At 37.4% G+C, this 14,259-nt stretch overlaps 1 protein-coding gene across 1 annotated transcript in view; it reads right to left on the reverse strand.

The window, feature by feature from the left end:
* Nucleotides 1-14,259, reverse strand: part of RC3H1 (ring finger and CCCH-type domains 1) — a 50,099-nt gene that overhangs the window by 18,893 nt on the left and 16,947 nt on the right. Inside the window, 5 exon segments of the mRNA XM_003357546.6 lie at nucleotides 1,957-2,171; nucleotides 2,510-2,791; nucleotides 5,674-5,786; nucleotides 7,718-7,836; nucleotides 12,511-12,643. Of these exon segments, the coding sequence (XP_003357594.4) occupies nucleotides 1,957-2,171; nucleotides 2,510-2,791; nucleotides 5,674-5,786; nucleotides 7,718-7,836; nucleotides 12,511-12,643 (862 nt within the window).

Below are 14,259 nucleotides of genomic sequence, written 5' to 3' on the forward strand. Positions count from 1 at the left end.
ACTGAACAAGGCCAGGGATGGAACCCACATCCTCAGGAACACTAGTCTGCTCTTTTCTGCTGAGCCACAATGGGAACTCCAATCTATTTTTCTAGTTAAGATTTTTCCTTTTAAAATATCTCAACACTAAGGAATTAAAAAACCACTTATTTTGTAAGATGCTTTTCCCTCTGCTTATGTATTCGGGCTAGCTTTATGAAAAATAACAAGCAAAAATCATCCATAAGTTATTGAAAATACCAATCTACTTATAGTCTACAACAGTAAACTCTCTCAATTGTTTGACTGTCTTTCTGATGAGCCTTAACACACTGCAAACACTGGAAAGCAAAACAACAAAACAAAACAAAAACAAAAAATTTCCCTGAGGTTTAGGTTCCACAAATCACTCATATGCATAACTTCTGAATGCAAAATTGAGTTAACTGGAAAGAGATGTGGCCCACAAAAGAGCCAATCTTCTTGGGCAGATCTAGTAGCTAAATGCATAGCTTCAGAGTTCTCGAGACAACTGTGGCAGTAGCTTCCCAATTTCCAGACATTTGTCTCAATTGATGAGTTCCTTGTGCTAGCAATTAGGACCAAAGTTTCCTATTTCTATTGCTTCACCATTGTAACAGGTTCTCTCTCAGCAGCTAGTTCTGGTACTCATTCCTCCAGACCTAGCTTAAGATTGGTTCCTTAGCACTTTCACTGATTTTGTAGCATTTAAACTCTTCGCATTAACCCTCTTTCTGATAATACAGCTAGAATGATTTCTGATATCTGAAATTAAACTTTAACCAATACAGTGTATTTAAAGTCAACTCAACAAAAGTAGTTGGGTCTTTCCTGCAATGAATGGTCAATGGAAAGACACAGATCAACTTTCATCATATTCTTACATGTATTTATCATTATTTTTACACATAGTACCCTATCAACTTAAAACTTTTTTGAAATCATAAAAGACATTCCTGATTCAAAACTAAGACAGCTCTGGGAAAAGAAAATGAAGAAATCCTGAGAATATAGTTTAAAAAATACTAACACTACATTGTTTCTGAAAGAAAGATTCCATACTTTAGTTTAAAAGCAAATGTTTATTTTTCCATATAAATTACATATGTGATTCATATGTCATTCATTCTCTACACCTAGTATTAACCTTAAAACTGGCTAATTTTCCAATTTTCTACACTTGTCTATTTTCTCAAATACTTTCTTCTTTCTCACTGCACTAATCCAGACCTCAACACTCACACCTGGATTAACAAGTTTCCTTACTCCTCTTTGACTCTAGACTCTCATCTTTACAATCATTTGTAAACTTCTTTCTATTTCCAATACCTCTATTTAGGACATTCTTCCATAAAGTCTTTTGATTCCTCAAGTTCTCAATGATCTCCCTTGAGTCTTGCAGTTAACTTCTACCACACTAATATTAGCCACCACAACTGAATACTTCATTTTAAACACACATTATACCCTCATACATGTAATTTCCTATTCTTTACTAATATTCTATACTATAAACTCACTAGAGGTATGCATATTGCATTTTTTCATACATACAGGGCCTAGAAAAAATATCAGGTGACAAATGAAAGGAAAAGAAAACATACTGTGTGTTTAGCTTTTATCCACCATAATACCTAATACTTTTTTCATGCTTGAAGCAAATTTTGGTCAGGAAAGTATATACTGCCTCAGCGAATTTCCACTGTCTATCTGGATAACATATTTCCATAAAAATATGAAGATAATTAATATACAACTGCCTTTAGTAATCAGGGCAATTTGCTTTTCATAGTTTTGCTTCATACTATTTAGTTGATCATAAAATCTCAATTTTTCCAAGTATTAAAAAATCCATTTATTTATTTTGAGGAGGCTACTGAGAACATAATCACTTTTACTTCAAATCATTCTCATAACTCCTATGAAAAGTGAGCAACATAAATGAAAGATCATTACCCTGCTGATAAGGTGCTGGTTCAAATGGTGGAGCAGTTCCTCTGGGATCTTGGTAATAAACATCTGCCTGCTGTGCTGGATATATCTGAGAACCTCGTGGTACCATCTGAAGTGGTTTGGTGACAGGTATAGGGGGCAGGTCTGCTGGCCCTCTTGGAGGTACAGGATGTGGATTCACAGGCAGGGCGGAAATACTCTTAGGGACAGATTCTAGCCTATGGGAGCAAGATTCTGCAAGTCAATTTTAAAGTCTTGAAAATACTTCTAATGTACACAAATTGTTAAATCTAAAAAAAATCACCATAGTTTGCGAAACTGGTTTCTTCCAATAGCCATTCCTTCTGAAAAATTTGTAAACTTTGATCTTATTTCACAAATGCTAAATGTTTCTAAAAAATCACTGGCACAGGAAATAGAAATAAAACACAACAAAATAAAGCCCCTTAAATAAGGATTTCTTCCCCACAAAACAAAATATTGATTATTCTTTCTCCCCTCTACTTTATGTCTATAAAGAAACTACTTTAAATAAAAGTTAGGTAAAACAACGTACAGGTCAGGAGGGGATCCAGGGGCACTACTGCTCAGGTGATCTATCTTTCCTGGTTTCAGACTAGAATCGTAGCTAGGGTCTGTCCCTCGTGGAATCAGCTGTGTCACTGTATTCCCCGCTGATACAATTCCATTTGGCAGAGCAGGGGGTTTTCTGCTAGGCAGATCCACTGCAGCTTCATCTGGAAGGATAGCTGCTGAAGGCAGGCCCACCTCATTAAGTTGACCCAAAGAGGCACTCAGGGGTCTTCTGGGAACCAGGCGTTTGTTCATTTTACGAAATCTATATAAAAAGCAAGGCAAACACCAAAAATCAAAACTGTAAAAGCAAAAGCAAGATCACGAACTAAAATGTATTTAAGATAAAGAGTTAAAAAAGGAAAAGACTCCCAACACATTTTCTAGACATTCTCTTGAAACACTAGCTCTATCAACTTGAAAACCTGTGAGGAGTTCCTGTCATGGCTCAGTAGAAACAAATCTGACTAGCAAACACGATGATGCAGGTTTAATCCCTGGCCTCGCTCAGTGGTTTTGAGGATCCAGTGTTGCCGTGAGCTGCGGTGTAGGTTGCAGACACGGCTCAGATGCCCTGTGGCTATGGCTGTGGCGTAGGCCAGCAGCTATAGCTCTGATTCAACCCCTTGCCTGGGAACTTCCATATGCTACAGGTGTGGACCTAAAAAAATAAACGAAAAAACCCTAGGGACAACCTAAAATGTAGTGAGAAATGAATAGTAGTGAATAATAGTGCTGGAGGCCAGGGATCAAACCCAAATCCTCATAGACACTAGTTGGGTTCATTTCCGCTCAGCCACAACAGGAACTCCTGACTAATCCCTGTTGAAGACTTCCCTCCTGTCCCGAATTTTCCTGGCTATTAGCATATATTTTTTCTTCCAAATGAATGATTTTCTTAGGTCCCCCAAATCATCATGTTAAGATTCTAACTGGGGGAGTTTATGTTGTCTTGCAGCAGTAATCAACTGACTAGTATCCATGAAGATAAGGGTTTGATCCCTGGCCCTCCTCAGTGGGTTATGAATACAGCCTTGTATGAGCTGTGGGGTAAATTGCAGACTTGGCTCAGATCTGGAGTTGCTGTAGTTGTGCCATAGGTAGGCCAGCAGCTGCAGTTCTGACTGACCCCTAACCTGGGAGCTTCCATATGCTGCAGTAGTAGCCGTAAAAAAAAAAAAAAAAAAAATCCAAATTGGGATTTCTGTTTAAGAGAGAATAGAACTTTTACGACGACATTTTTTTTTTTTTTGCTTTTTTTAGGGCTGCACTGACAGCATATGGAAGTTCCCAGGCTAGGGGTAGAATTGGAGCTACAGCTGCCAGCCTATGCCACAGCCACAGCAACACAGGACCCAAGCCATGTCTGTGACCTACACCACAGATCACAGCAATGCCAGACCCTTAGCACACTGAGCAAGGCCAGGGATCGAATCTGCACCCTCACGGATCCTAGTTGGGTTACCACTTGAGCCATGATGGGAACTCCCTATAATGACAATTCCGAACCAAGAACCTGGTATACTTTTTCATTTACTCAATTCTTATGTTCCTAGATAGTTTACTAATTCAATTCAATATAGATCCTGGATATTACTTATTAGTTTATTTTTTGGTATTTATCTTTTTTTGTTTTTAATGCTAATGCAAAAGGGATCATTATTAATGGCACCTCAATTTTTAACTGCTTATGTTTCCCTTTTTAGTTTATATGAGAGCAATTCATTTTTGTAAACTAATTTTCTTTTAGCCTTACTAAATTCTTGTTTCTTTTGTTTCTAGTATTCCTCTTGAGTTTCCCCATGTAATGATATTGGCTATTTTATTCTCTTGTTTACAGCTATTACTTCCAGAATGTTAAATAACTGTTTTTACTAAAAAAAAAAAAATATTTCTCATAATTTTGTCTCTAATAAGACTGAATCTATTAATTTAATACCAATTAAGCACCATGCTATCATGCTGGCTTTTGATTTGATGTAATTATCATGTGGGGAAAATGTCTATGATATTTTTGTTCTACTAAGGGATCTTGACCTATTACAGACATTAGATTTTATTCAAATGCCTTTTGGCATCTCTGGGTATGATTATATGGTTATCGCATCCATTCTTCTCTAACCCACAGTAATTATACTGTACAATCTCTGCACTTGGTAATGTCTATTTTAATATATTACTGAATTATAAGTTTTAATATTTGGGACTTAAGAAATATTAACATATGAGATAGATTTGTAGTTTAATTGTGCTACCTTTGTAAAATTTAGTGTCAGTGTTACACTGATTTTATAAAAGAATTAAGAGGTTTTCCTTTCCATTTACCATGTGCTGGAAATTTAACATCACTTGAAATTCAAAAAAAATCTGTGAAACTGAGCCTGGCAATAAATTATTTTTTTTCAGGGCTGCACTTATGGCATATGGAAATTCCTAGGCAGGCTAGGGGTTAACTCAGAGCTGTAGCTGCAGCCTATGCCACAGCCACAGCCACACCAGGTCTGAGCTGCACCTGTGACCTACACCACAGCTCACAGCAATGCCGGATCCTTAACCCATAGAGTGAGGCCAGGGATTGAACCCGAATCTTTGTGGATACTACTTGGGTTCTTAACTTGCTGAGCCACAATGGCAATTCCTGTAAATAAATTCTTTTCTTTCTTTTTTAAAAAAATTGCAGTATAGCTGATTTACAATGTTGTGTTAATTTCTGCCTTACAGCAAAGTGATTCTGTTACACATTTATATACACTGTTTAGAAAACATTCTTTTCCATTATGGTTTATCACATGACACTGAATATAGTTCTCTGCACCATACCGTAGGATTTTGTTGTTATCCCTTTCATGCAAATTTTTCCATCAAAAATGCATTATTCAATTAGTTAAAATCAAAGTTGATGAACACTGTTAGAATTTTAATTTTTACTTATTGATTCCATCTTATTCTGTAACAAGTTATTAGGAGGTGTTCCCTCATGGCTCAGTGGGTTAACGACCCAGTATTGTCACTGCTGTGGCTTGGGTTTGATCTCTGGCCTGGAAACTTATGCATGCCACAGGTGAGAGCAAAAAACAAACACACACTGATTATTAATAAAAAAAAAAAAGTAAAAAAAAACAAGAGTCTGATGATTTTAGCACTTACTTTTCCAGTTCCTCCTGTGAGTGTGCAAATGTACAGCTGGCCCCACGAGGACATCCTCCTCTCTGCTTCATGTCTCGACACATGTATGTTTTATATTTGCTATGCTGTGGAGGCTAAGATCAAAATGAAAACTTGAGCCATTAAAAAAAAAATGTATGTTCATGTAGCCATTTTTGGATCTTGATAATCTAGATGAATAACTCAGACTAATTCATACACTTAGCTAGACTGCCCAGATCAAAAGAGCTGAAAAGCAATCCTGTCTGAACTGAGGTCTTAAAGAGTCCAAAAACAGATTAAATAAATGTAGTCCTGATTTTTTCTTTTTATGTTTTGCTTTTTAGAGCCACAGGTGTGGCAGCATTTAGAAGTTTCCAGACTACGGGTCGAATCAGAGCTAGAGCTGTCAGCCTCTACCACAGCCACAGCAATGTCAGATCAGAGCTGCGTCTGTGACCTGCACTGCAGCTTGCGGCAACACTGGATCCTCAACACACTGAGAAAGGCCAGGGATCAAACCTGCGTCCTCATGGATACTAGCTGGGTTTGTTTCCAGTGAGCCACAACAGAAACTCCCTGATACTTTAATATTAATTATCAAACATGTAACATTACATAAATTCTTAATTCTTTCTCATGTGGATTCTATGATTGTCTTTTCAACGTTTTATAGTGAACAAACCATTGGAATTTAAGACTTGATATTTAGACTGTCTTTTAATATTTGTCTTGGACAATGTACAATATAGTTATATTTATAATTATGTTTCCTTATAATACACTACAAATCTACAACAGGCAGAACTTAAAGTTAATATTATCTCTGCAACATTCTTCATAATGTCTAAAATATATATATATATATATATATATATATATATATATTTTTTTTTTTTTTTTTTTTTGGCCATACTGGTGGCATGTGGAAGTTCCTGGGCCAGGGACTGAACACATCCATAGCAGCAAGCTGAGCAGCTACAGTGACAACACCAGATCCTAACCCACTATGCCACAAAAGAACTCTGAGTTTTCCTAATTTCTGAATCATAAAAGAAAGCTCTGATCTGTGCTTAGATTGGGAAAATTGTGTCCATATTATTCTGTGTAGCAGGACACTTTTAATATATAGTGAACTTAACATATTCTGAGGGCAAAATGAGATTATTGGAAGTAAAATTAAAAACCCTAGCCAGGAGTTCCTGTCGTGGTGCAGTGAAAACAAATCTGACTAGGAACCTTTAGGTTGTGGGTTTAATCCCTGGCCTCGCTCAGTGGGTGAAGGATCCCGTGTTGCCATGAGCTGTGGTCTACGTCACAGATGCAGCTCAGATCTGGCGTTGTTGTGGCTGTGGTGTAGGCCGGCAGCTGTAGCTCCGATTAGACCCCTAGCCTGGGAACCTCCATATGTCTCAGGTGCGGCCCCAAAAAGCAAAAAAACCCAAAAAACCAAAAACCAAAAACAAACAAACAAACAAAAAAAAACACAACCTCTAGCCATAACACAGCTATCTTACTTTACTGACATATATTTTACTTTGAAGTATTTGAGTAAAATTTTGCCCACTTGGCATAACAGACATTACAAGTGAAAAAAATACTTAAATACTAATCAGAAAAGGCATTTGCAAAATATGTAAACAGTATTGGAGAGATACAGCATTAGAGCTAAAAAGTGGTATCTACTATCAAATTGAAATGCAATAATAACAAAAGAGAATAATTTTACATAAATGGAGTACCTTGAGCACAGACTCAAATGCTGTTATGTCCAAACATTCCACCACAACATTAGACCAATGAAGATCATTTAATTTCAGTGTTGTTAGATAAAATTCCTAGACTAATCCATACACTGGCTGTTAACTATCAAACTATATAAATCATAATTTTTGTTACATTCTTCATGATGTTTAATGGAACAGGGAGCTAAAAATAGGTTTTTAATTTTTAGTTTGATTTCTAGTTTTCACAGAGTCTCAAAATATTCATGTCGTCTTGTTGGTTTTGTTTGTATCTGTAAGGATGGTCACAGTGCCTTACTCACCTGCTGTTGATCTGCTCCTTTTTTGCTGTGATTCTGGATATAATCAACCAGGCCATGTACCACTGTACGCACAGCAACCAGCCCATTTTCTAGCTGTTCCCAAGTAGGAGGAGGAGCATCTACAAAACAAAGCAAAAAATTTTAAGTATTTTTATTCAATGTTCTGCCCAATATTAGTAAAGGAGTTAGTGTTAGCCCTTCAGTGAAATCAGTAAATGTTTTGTATAGCTTTTCATGAGCTTATTCACCTAAACATCCTTTTAATTTATTTCATTTTTAAATTTTTGTCTTTTTAGGACTGTACCTGTGCATACGGAAGTTCCCACGCCAGGGGTCGAATTGGAATTGTAGCTGCCAGCCTATACCACAGCAACAGCAACACTGGATCCAAGCCATGTCTGCAACCTACAATCACACCTCGTGGCAACACCGGATCCTTAACCCACTGAGCAAGGCCAGGGATCAAACCCAAATCCTCATGGATACCAGTTGGGTTTGTTACCACTGAGCCACAATGGGAACTCCCTAAACATCATTTTAAAGGAATAAATATATTCTTTTAAAGCTGGGGTTGCAAACTGAAATAACTACAGGAATAGTGAAGGTGACATAAAGAAATTAAGTAGGCCAGATAATAAATTGGGAACTGTTATCAGACCATCATTGTTGAAAATGACAATAGTGACAGAGACTGTTGAACCGAAGAGTATGTCCTTACAGCTAAGGTTACGATTACTATTCAACTGTAGCTGATTGTTGTTATGTGAAGATGCAAGGCAGATACACCACTATTTTCCGGAAAAAATGAAATTTGAGATTTTCATGTAAAATTATCTAGTTTTTAAGTGTTGAGAGTATCATGCAGACCAACACTTTATGGATCAAAAAAACGTAACTATAGCTGCCTACAGCCATCAATCTGTAATGTCTATTTTGAAATTTTAAAAAATTTTTTGTGTAAACAGGATAATAAAAAGTTTACTAGAAGAACTATTATATAAAGCAACTCTGTTATATACCCTCTTCATTTAGTAAGTACTGTGATCTTATAAAGGTAAAAATTAATTATAAGGCTAAATATGAAGTGTTTTCTAAAGGAAATATAAAATGAAATGAGAACACATAATGTAGAAATGAGTTGTTTTTGCAAGACTGAAAAATTTCTAGGTGATGGCATTTGAACTAGGCTTTAAAGGACACGTGGAATTTCAACAGAAAAATAAAGGATGGAGATACAAAGTAAACAGTCATCTTTGAAGTATTTTATGGAACATCTACTATTTCAGGTATTATTCTACTTGCTGGAAGCAGTAGCAATCAAACAAAAATCTCTATTATGTCCAAGCAGAAGAGCCAGACAATAAATAAAATAATCAAAATACAGAATATTTAGATAATGATTAACTGAATAAATAGAGCAAAAAAAGGGAGTGGAACAGGTATGTGTAAAATTTTAGACAGGGTGGCCTCTTTGAGAAGGTTACCTCTGATAAAGACCTGAAAATAGGGGTAGAGTATGTCTTGTGGATATAATAGGATGAGAAGAAAAATATTCTAAGAACTGGAAGAGTAAGAGCAAAGGCCTCAATATAGGAGTATGCCTGGCATGTTTGTGGAGGTAAAATCTGGAATGAATTAGGTGGGAAAAAAGTAAAAGAAATTGGGAGAGAGATAAAGGAAGACCAGATCATGTGAGGCCTGGTAGGTCATAGAAAAGCCTGGCTTTTACTGAGCGTGGAAAGTACTGGAGAGTTTTTGAGCAGAGGGATAACAGGATCACTCTGGCTCTTGTGCTAAAACCAGACAGCAGGAGACTATTCCTTAATCCATGAAGAGAGAGGAGGGTGGTGGCAGTGAAGGTGATAAGTAGATGAATTCTGAATGGATTTTAAAGGTAGGGCCTCTATAGGATATGCTGATAGATCAGAAGTACCTTGTGAGAAAAAGAAGAGTTGTTATCTCCAAGGTGTTAGGACTAAGAAATGGAAGGATGGAATTGCCACTACCGGGGATGGTAGATGGATGGGGGTTGTAATTCACTTTTGAAATTCTTTTTTTGGTGGTGGTGGGGGGCTGTGCCTGTAGTATGTAGAAGTTTCCAGGCTAGGAACTGAAAACCCGATGCTGTAGCAGCAACCCAAGCCACTGAGACAAAACCAGATCCTTAACCTGCTGTACCACAAGAGAAGGCCTTGACATTCTTGTTAGATATTCAAGTGTAACCATTGGATACTGAGTAGGCAGGTTGACATACCAAAGAATTCACCAAGAAGGTTTGGGCTGTACATACCATGTTATATAGATTCTAAAACACCATCAATCGAAACACCATTGTTTTATGTGCTACCAAAACAGAAAAGACTGCTAATTAACACATCATTAATTATACAAATGTATCCCAATTTCGGAAATGCTAAAATCTGAAAAAAAGTAGGCTTCAGAAATGATGAAATATAGTAAATGTGTGAGTAATATAAATAATATTTAAAGCTATGAGACTAGATGAGGTTACCTAGGAGCTGAGTATAAATAGAAAAGAGAAGGCATACAAGAATTACATTCTGGAAGCCTCCAAGGGTTAGAGGGTATAGGGGGTCGGGCAGGGGGGAGGTTAGAAGATATGAAAAAAAAAAAAAAAGAATTTAGAGGTTATGGAGATGAGAAGAAATCGGCAAAAGAGGCTAAGAAAGAGGGTCCAATAAAGTAAGAAGAAAACTAAGAGAGTGTGGTGGTGGTCTGGAAGCCAAGTGAAAAGAGTGGTACAAGGAATAGAGAGTGAACAAAGTTAAATGCTGCTAACAGGTCAAAGGAACGAAGAATTTCCATTTGGAATTAGCCCCATCATTTGTGACCTCGACAAAAACAATTCTAATTGAGTGGTAGAGATAAACGCCTGTATGGAGTATTTAAGAAAGTGCTATAAAAAGGAGAGAACTGGAGTGGTAGATAGATGGTAAATGGTGTCAACACTGGGTTCTGAAGAGAGGGACAACAGTATGTTTGTATGTTGATAGAGATACTCTAACAGAGAAGGCAAACTCCAGACATAAGAAACAGAGGATACTAGAGGGGTATATCAAAATGACATTAGTATAAGAGAGAGGGTGGCCTTAGCTAGAAGTACAGACATATGTAGTGAGTTTGTGACATGCTTTTCTGATTGCTCAGAATGATCAAAGCACAGAAGTGGAGGAGTTCCTGTCCATGGCTCAGTGGTAACGAACCTGACTAGTACCCATGAGGACATGGGTTGGATCCCTGGTGTCACTCAGTGGACTAAGGACCTGGTGTTGCCATGAGCTGTGGTGTAGGTTGCAGATACAGCTCAGATCCTGTGTTGCTGTGGCTGTGGCGTAGGCTGGCAGCTAGAGCTCCTATTTGACCCCTAGCCTGGGAACTTCCATATGCCATGGGTGTGGACCTAAGAAGTTAAAAAAAAAAAAGAAAAAGCACAGAAGTGGAAAAAAGAAAATTACTGTGTTCTAGGAATAGATCTTAACTGGTTTGATTAAGCAATTTTGGTAGTAAAATGACTATCACGCTCAAGAGTTCCAAACCTTACTCTATACGCAATGGGGTGTCACTGAAAATTTACAAGTGTAGAAATAAGATCAGAGATGCGATTTACTTTGCAGCAGTAAGTATACTGCATTGGAAGAATTAAAAGGAGAGAAGAAAAGGAAAGGCATTTAGTCTCAGGAAAAGGAATGAGGTTCATACTGAGGCAGTATCAATAGGTACGGAATAGAGAGATATTGTGATAGTACAGATAAATCCCATTGTCTGAAATGCTATGTAAATGAAAGGAAAAGATAGGAAGACAAAAGACTCAGATGGAAAATCTCAGAAAATATTTGGAAAAGTAGGTCTGGAGTGATGAAAAGATAATAGTGATAGAGATATTTGGGAGTCTATTACCTATAAAGAACTAATACCTACCTGATGCTGAGAATGAATGACCATCACCAATAGAGAGGGCAGAAAAAACAGAATTCTAAGAACACAACCAGCCTATTCCTTAGGGGGCAGGAGAAGAAAGAGTGGTCAAAATAAAAACAACATGCATTCAGACAGGTCAGAAGAGAATCATAAAGCTTCAGAAAGATAATATATCAGAAAAGTTTTTATATCAAGGATGCAGTCAACAACATTATCAAATGTTGCAAATCAAGTAATTTTTAAGGACAGAAAAGATGACTTTGGAATTAGAAACTAGGAAATTTCTACTGAATGTTAAGAGTTTTAGTTGAGTAGTAGGAAGAAACATAGGGAATAGCAATGGGATATAATCTAACATATCCCACATGTAAGTATCAGGTGAAAATAAGGGCTGGGTGACCTTCAGGTCAAGGAGGAGTAGGAAATGGGACAAAGTATACATGGGAAAGAGGTTATGTGATGGAACTAGATATAGTAGAAAAGGGAAAGGTGGAACCAAAAAAAGGTAACTAAGTACATATGGTATAGAAAAAAATGAGAAAACCTGTCAAAAGGGATGAAAATGGTAAAATACAGCACAATTTTGTGATGGGAGGAGGAGGAAATATAAAGGATCCCAGAGAGAAACTATTTTCCTTCTGAAGTGTACGGCATAGTAAAAAGTATTAAATAAATACTAGTTGAAGTAATAAAGAGACAGACAAGACTGGGGCCAGAAACTTAAGTCCTACAGAAAAGATTCGGATTTACTACTCTAGGAAATGCTAAAGGAATATAATAAGAGATAATTAAAAGAATCACTGAACAGCACTAAGGCACATAAAAAATAGTCCATTAACCTCCCCTGGATTTACCTGGACTAGGATCAATGTTTGCTAATAGCTCCAAATGAGGTCTTAGTCGATTCAAGTTTGCTGGATCTCCAGTCCGCTGGAGAGCAATTGTTAGTTCCTGGACACTTTGTGCAAAAGAGGCTGGGGTCTGCAACTTAAAAAAAGGTAAATATTAACTTCTCCAAAGACCGTATAAGTTTTTAAAAATAAAGATTTACAATATAATCATTTTGTGATTTATTACATTTAACTTTTACCCTCCTACACATCCCATGCCTTGTCCAGTTTGGATTACTTGCTCCTGAACAAACCCTGCACTTCTCTGCATCTACCGGTTGGCGTGTTGACTGGTATACTTTATACTCTCTTTCCTCTGCCATCATATTCTTTAATTGTGAGATTTTCTCAACTCTTCAACTTGGAAGTACTCTTTACATTTCATGTTCTTACAGCACTAAGTTTGGCTTCCGGGGTCCTTCCAAATAACTGAATTTGGAAATACAGTCTAGAGATAATGCTATACAACAGCCAGAATAATGAAAGTGAACTCAAACTGAGTCTGAATTCAAGTTCCATCACTGACCAAGGATTATGACATCAGATACAGCCTATACAGACTTGATCTATAGTCCATCTGCTGTACAGACTAAATAATTTCAAAAGTTCATTCCAGCTAAAGAAAAAAAACCCTATGTTGGTTTGGGATTCTTTGAAGATATCAGGCTGTGTATTTTCCTAAGGCTTAATGACACATGTACTTGCTGGCCATTACATACGACTTTTAAAGGGGAAAAAAAAAAAAAAGGTGATAGCAAGCAAGGGTTCTTAGAAACATTAGGCCCTCTGTGTAGTTTATTAATATAGATGAGGGCCACTCGCACTTTTTGAAATGGACTGCATTCTGTCTATGGAATGTGTATCTATCTAAATAAACTTGCTTTCACTTAAAATATATACCTGTATATTTATATGAAAAATTTTCCCACCCCATCCGAAGGCCATTCTAAAAGATAATTTTTTAAAAAGCATACATTTTATTTTTATTTATTTGTTTTTGTTTTAGGGCTGCACCTGTGGCATATGGAAGTTCCCAGGCTAGGGGTCAAATCAGAGCTATAGCTGCCAGCCTACGCCATAGCCACAGCAACATGGGATCCAAGCCTTGTCAGCGACTTACGCCATACTCACAGCAACATCGGATTCCTGACCCACTGAGTGAGGCCAGGGATCGAATCTGCATCCTCCTGGATACTGGTCGGATTCATTTTCACTGCAGCACAACAGGAACTCCCCATCTTATTTTTAGTCTTTTTAGGCCGTACCCATGGCATATATAAGTTCCCAGGTTAGGGGCTGAATTGGAGCTGCAGCTTCCAGCCTACACCACAGCCACAGCAACGCAGGATCAGAGCCACATCTGTGACCTACACCGCAGCTCATGGCAATGCTGGATCCTTAACCCACTGAGCAAGGCCAGGGATTGAACCCATGTCCTCATGGATACTAGTTGGGTTTGTTACCACTGAGCCACGACAGGAATCCCCCCCCCAAAGCACACATTTTAAAAATATGGAATAACACAACTAATTAAAATGTTGATATGGAGTTCCCTGATGGCCTAGCCATAAAGGGTGTGGGGTTGTCACTGCTGTGTTTTTACCATTGAGACTTAACAAATACATTTCCATTAAAATTTTTTAAAAGAAATTAAATGTTATTTAATAGCTGAAGAGAGTCTGTCTGTCCTGACATATAATTTTAATGGCGATG

Source organism: Sus scrofa, chromosome 9, assembly GCF_054392235.1.
Source record: "Sus scrofa isolate SSC_HxYL_T2T_F1_AM1 chromosome 9, Sscrofa_HxYL_maternal_Yorkshire_Landrace_v2.0, whole genome shotgun sequence".
Classification (NCBI taxonomy): domain Eukaryota; kingdom Metazoa; phylum Chordata; class Mammalia; order Artiodactyla; family Suidae; genus Sus; species Sus scrofa.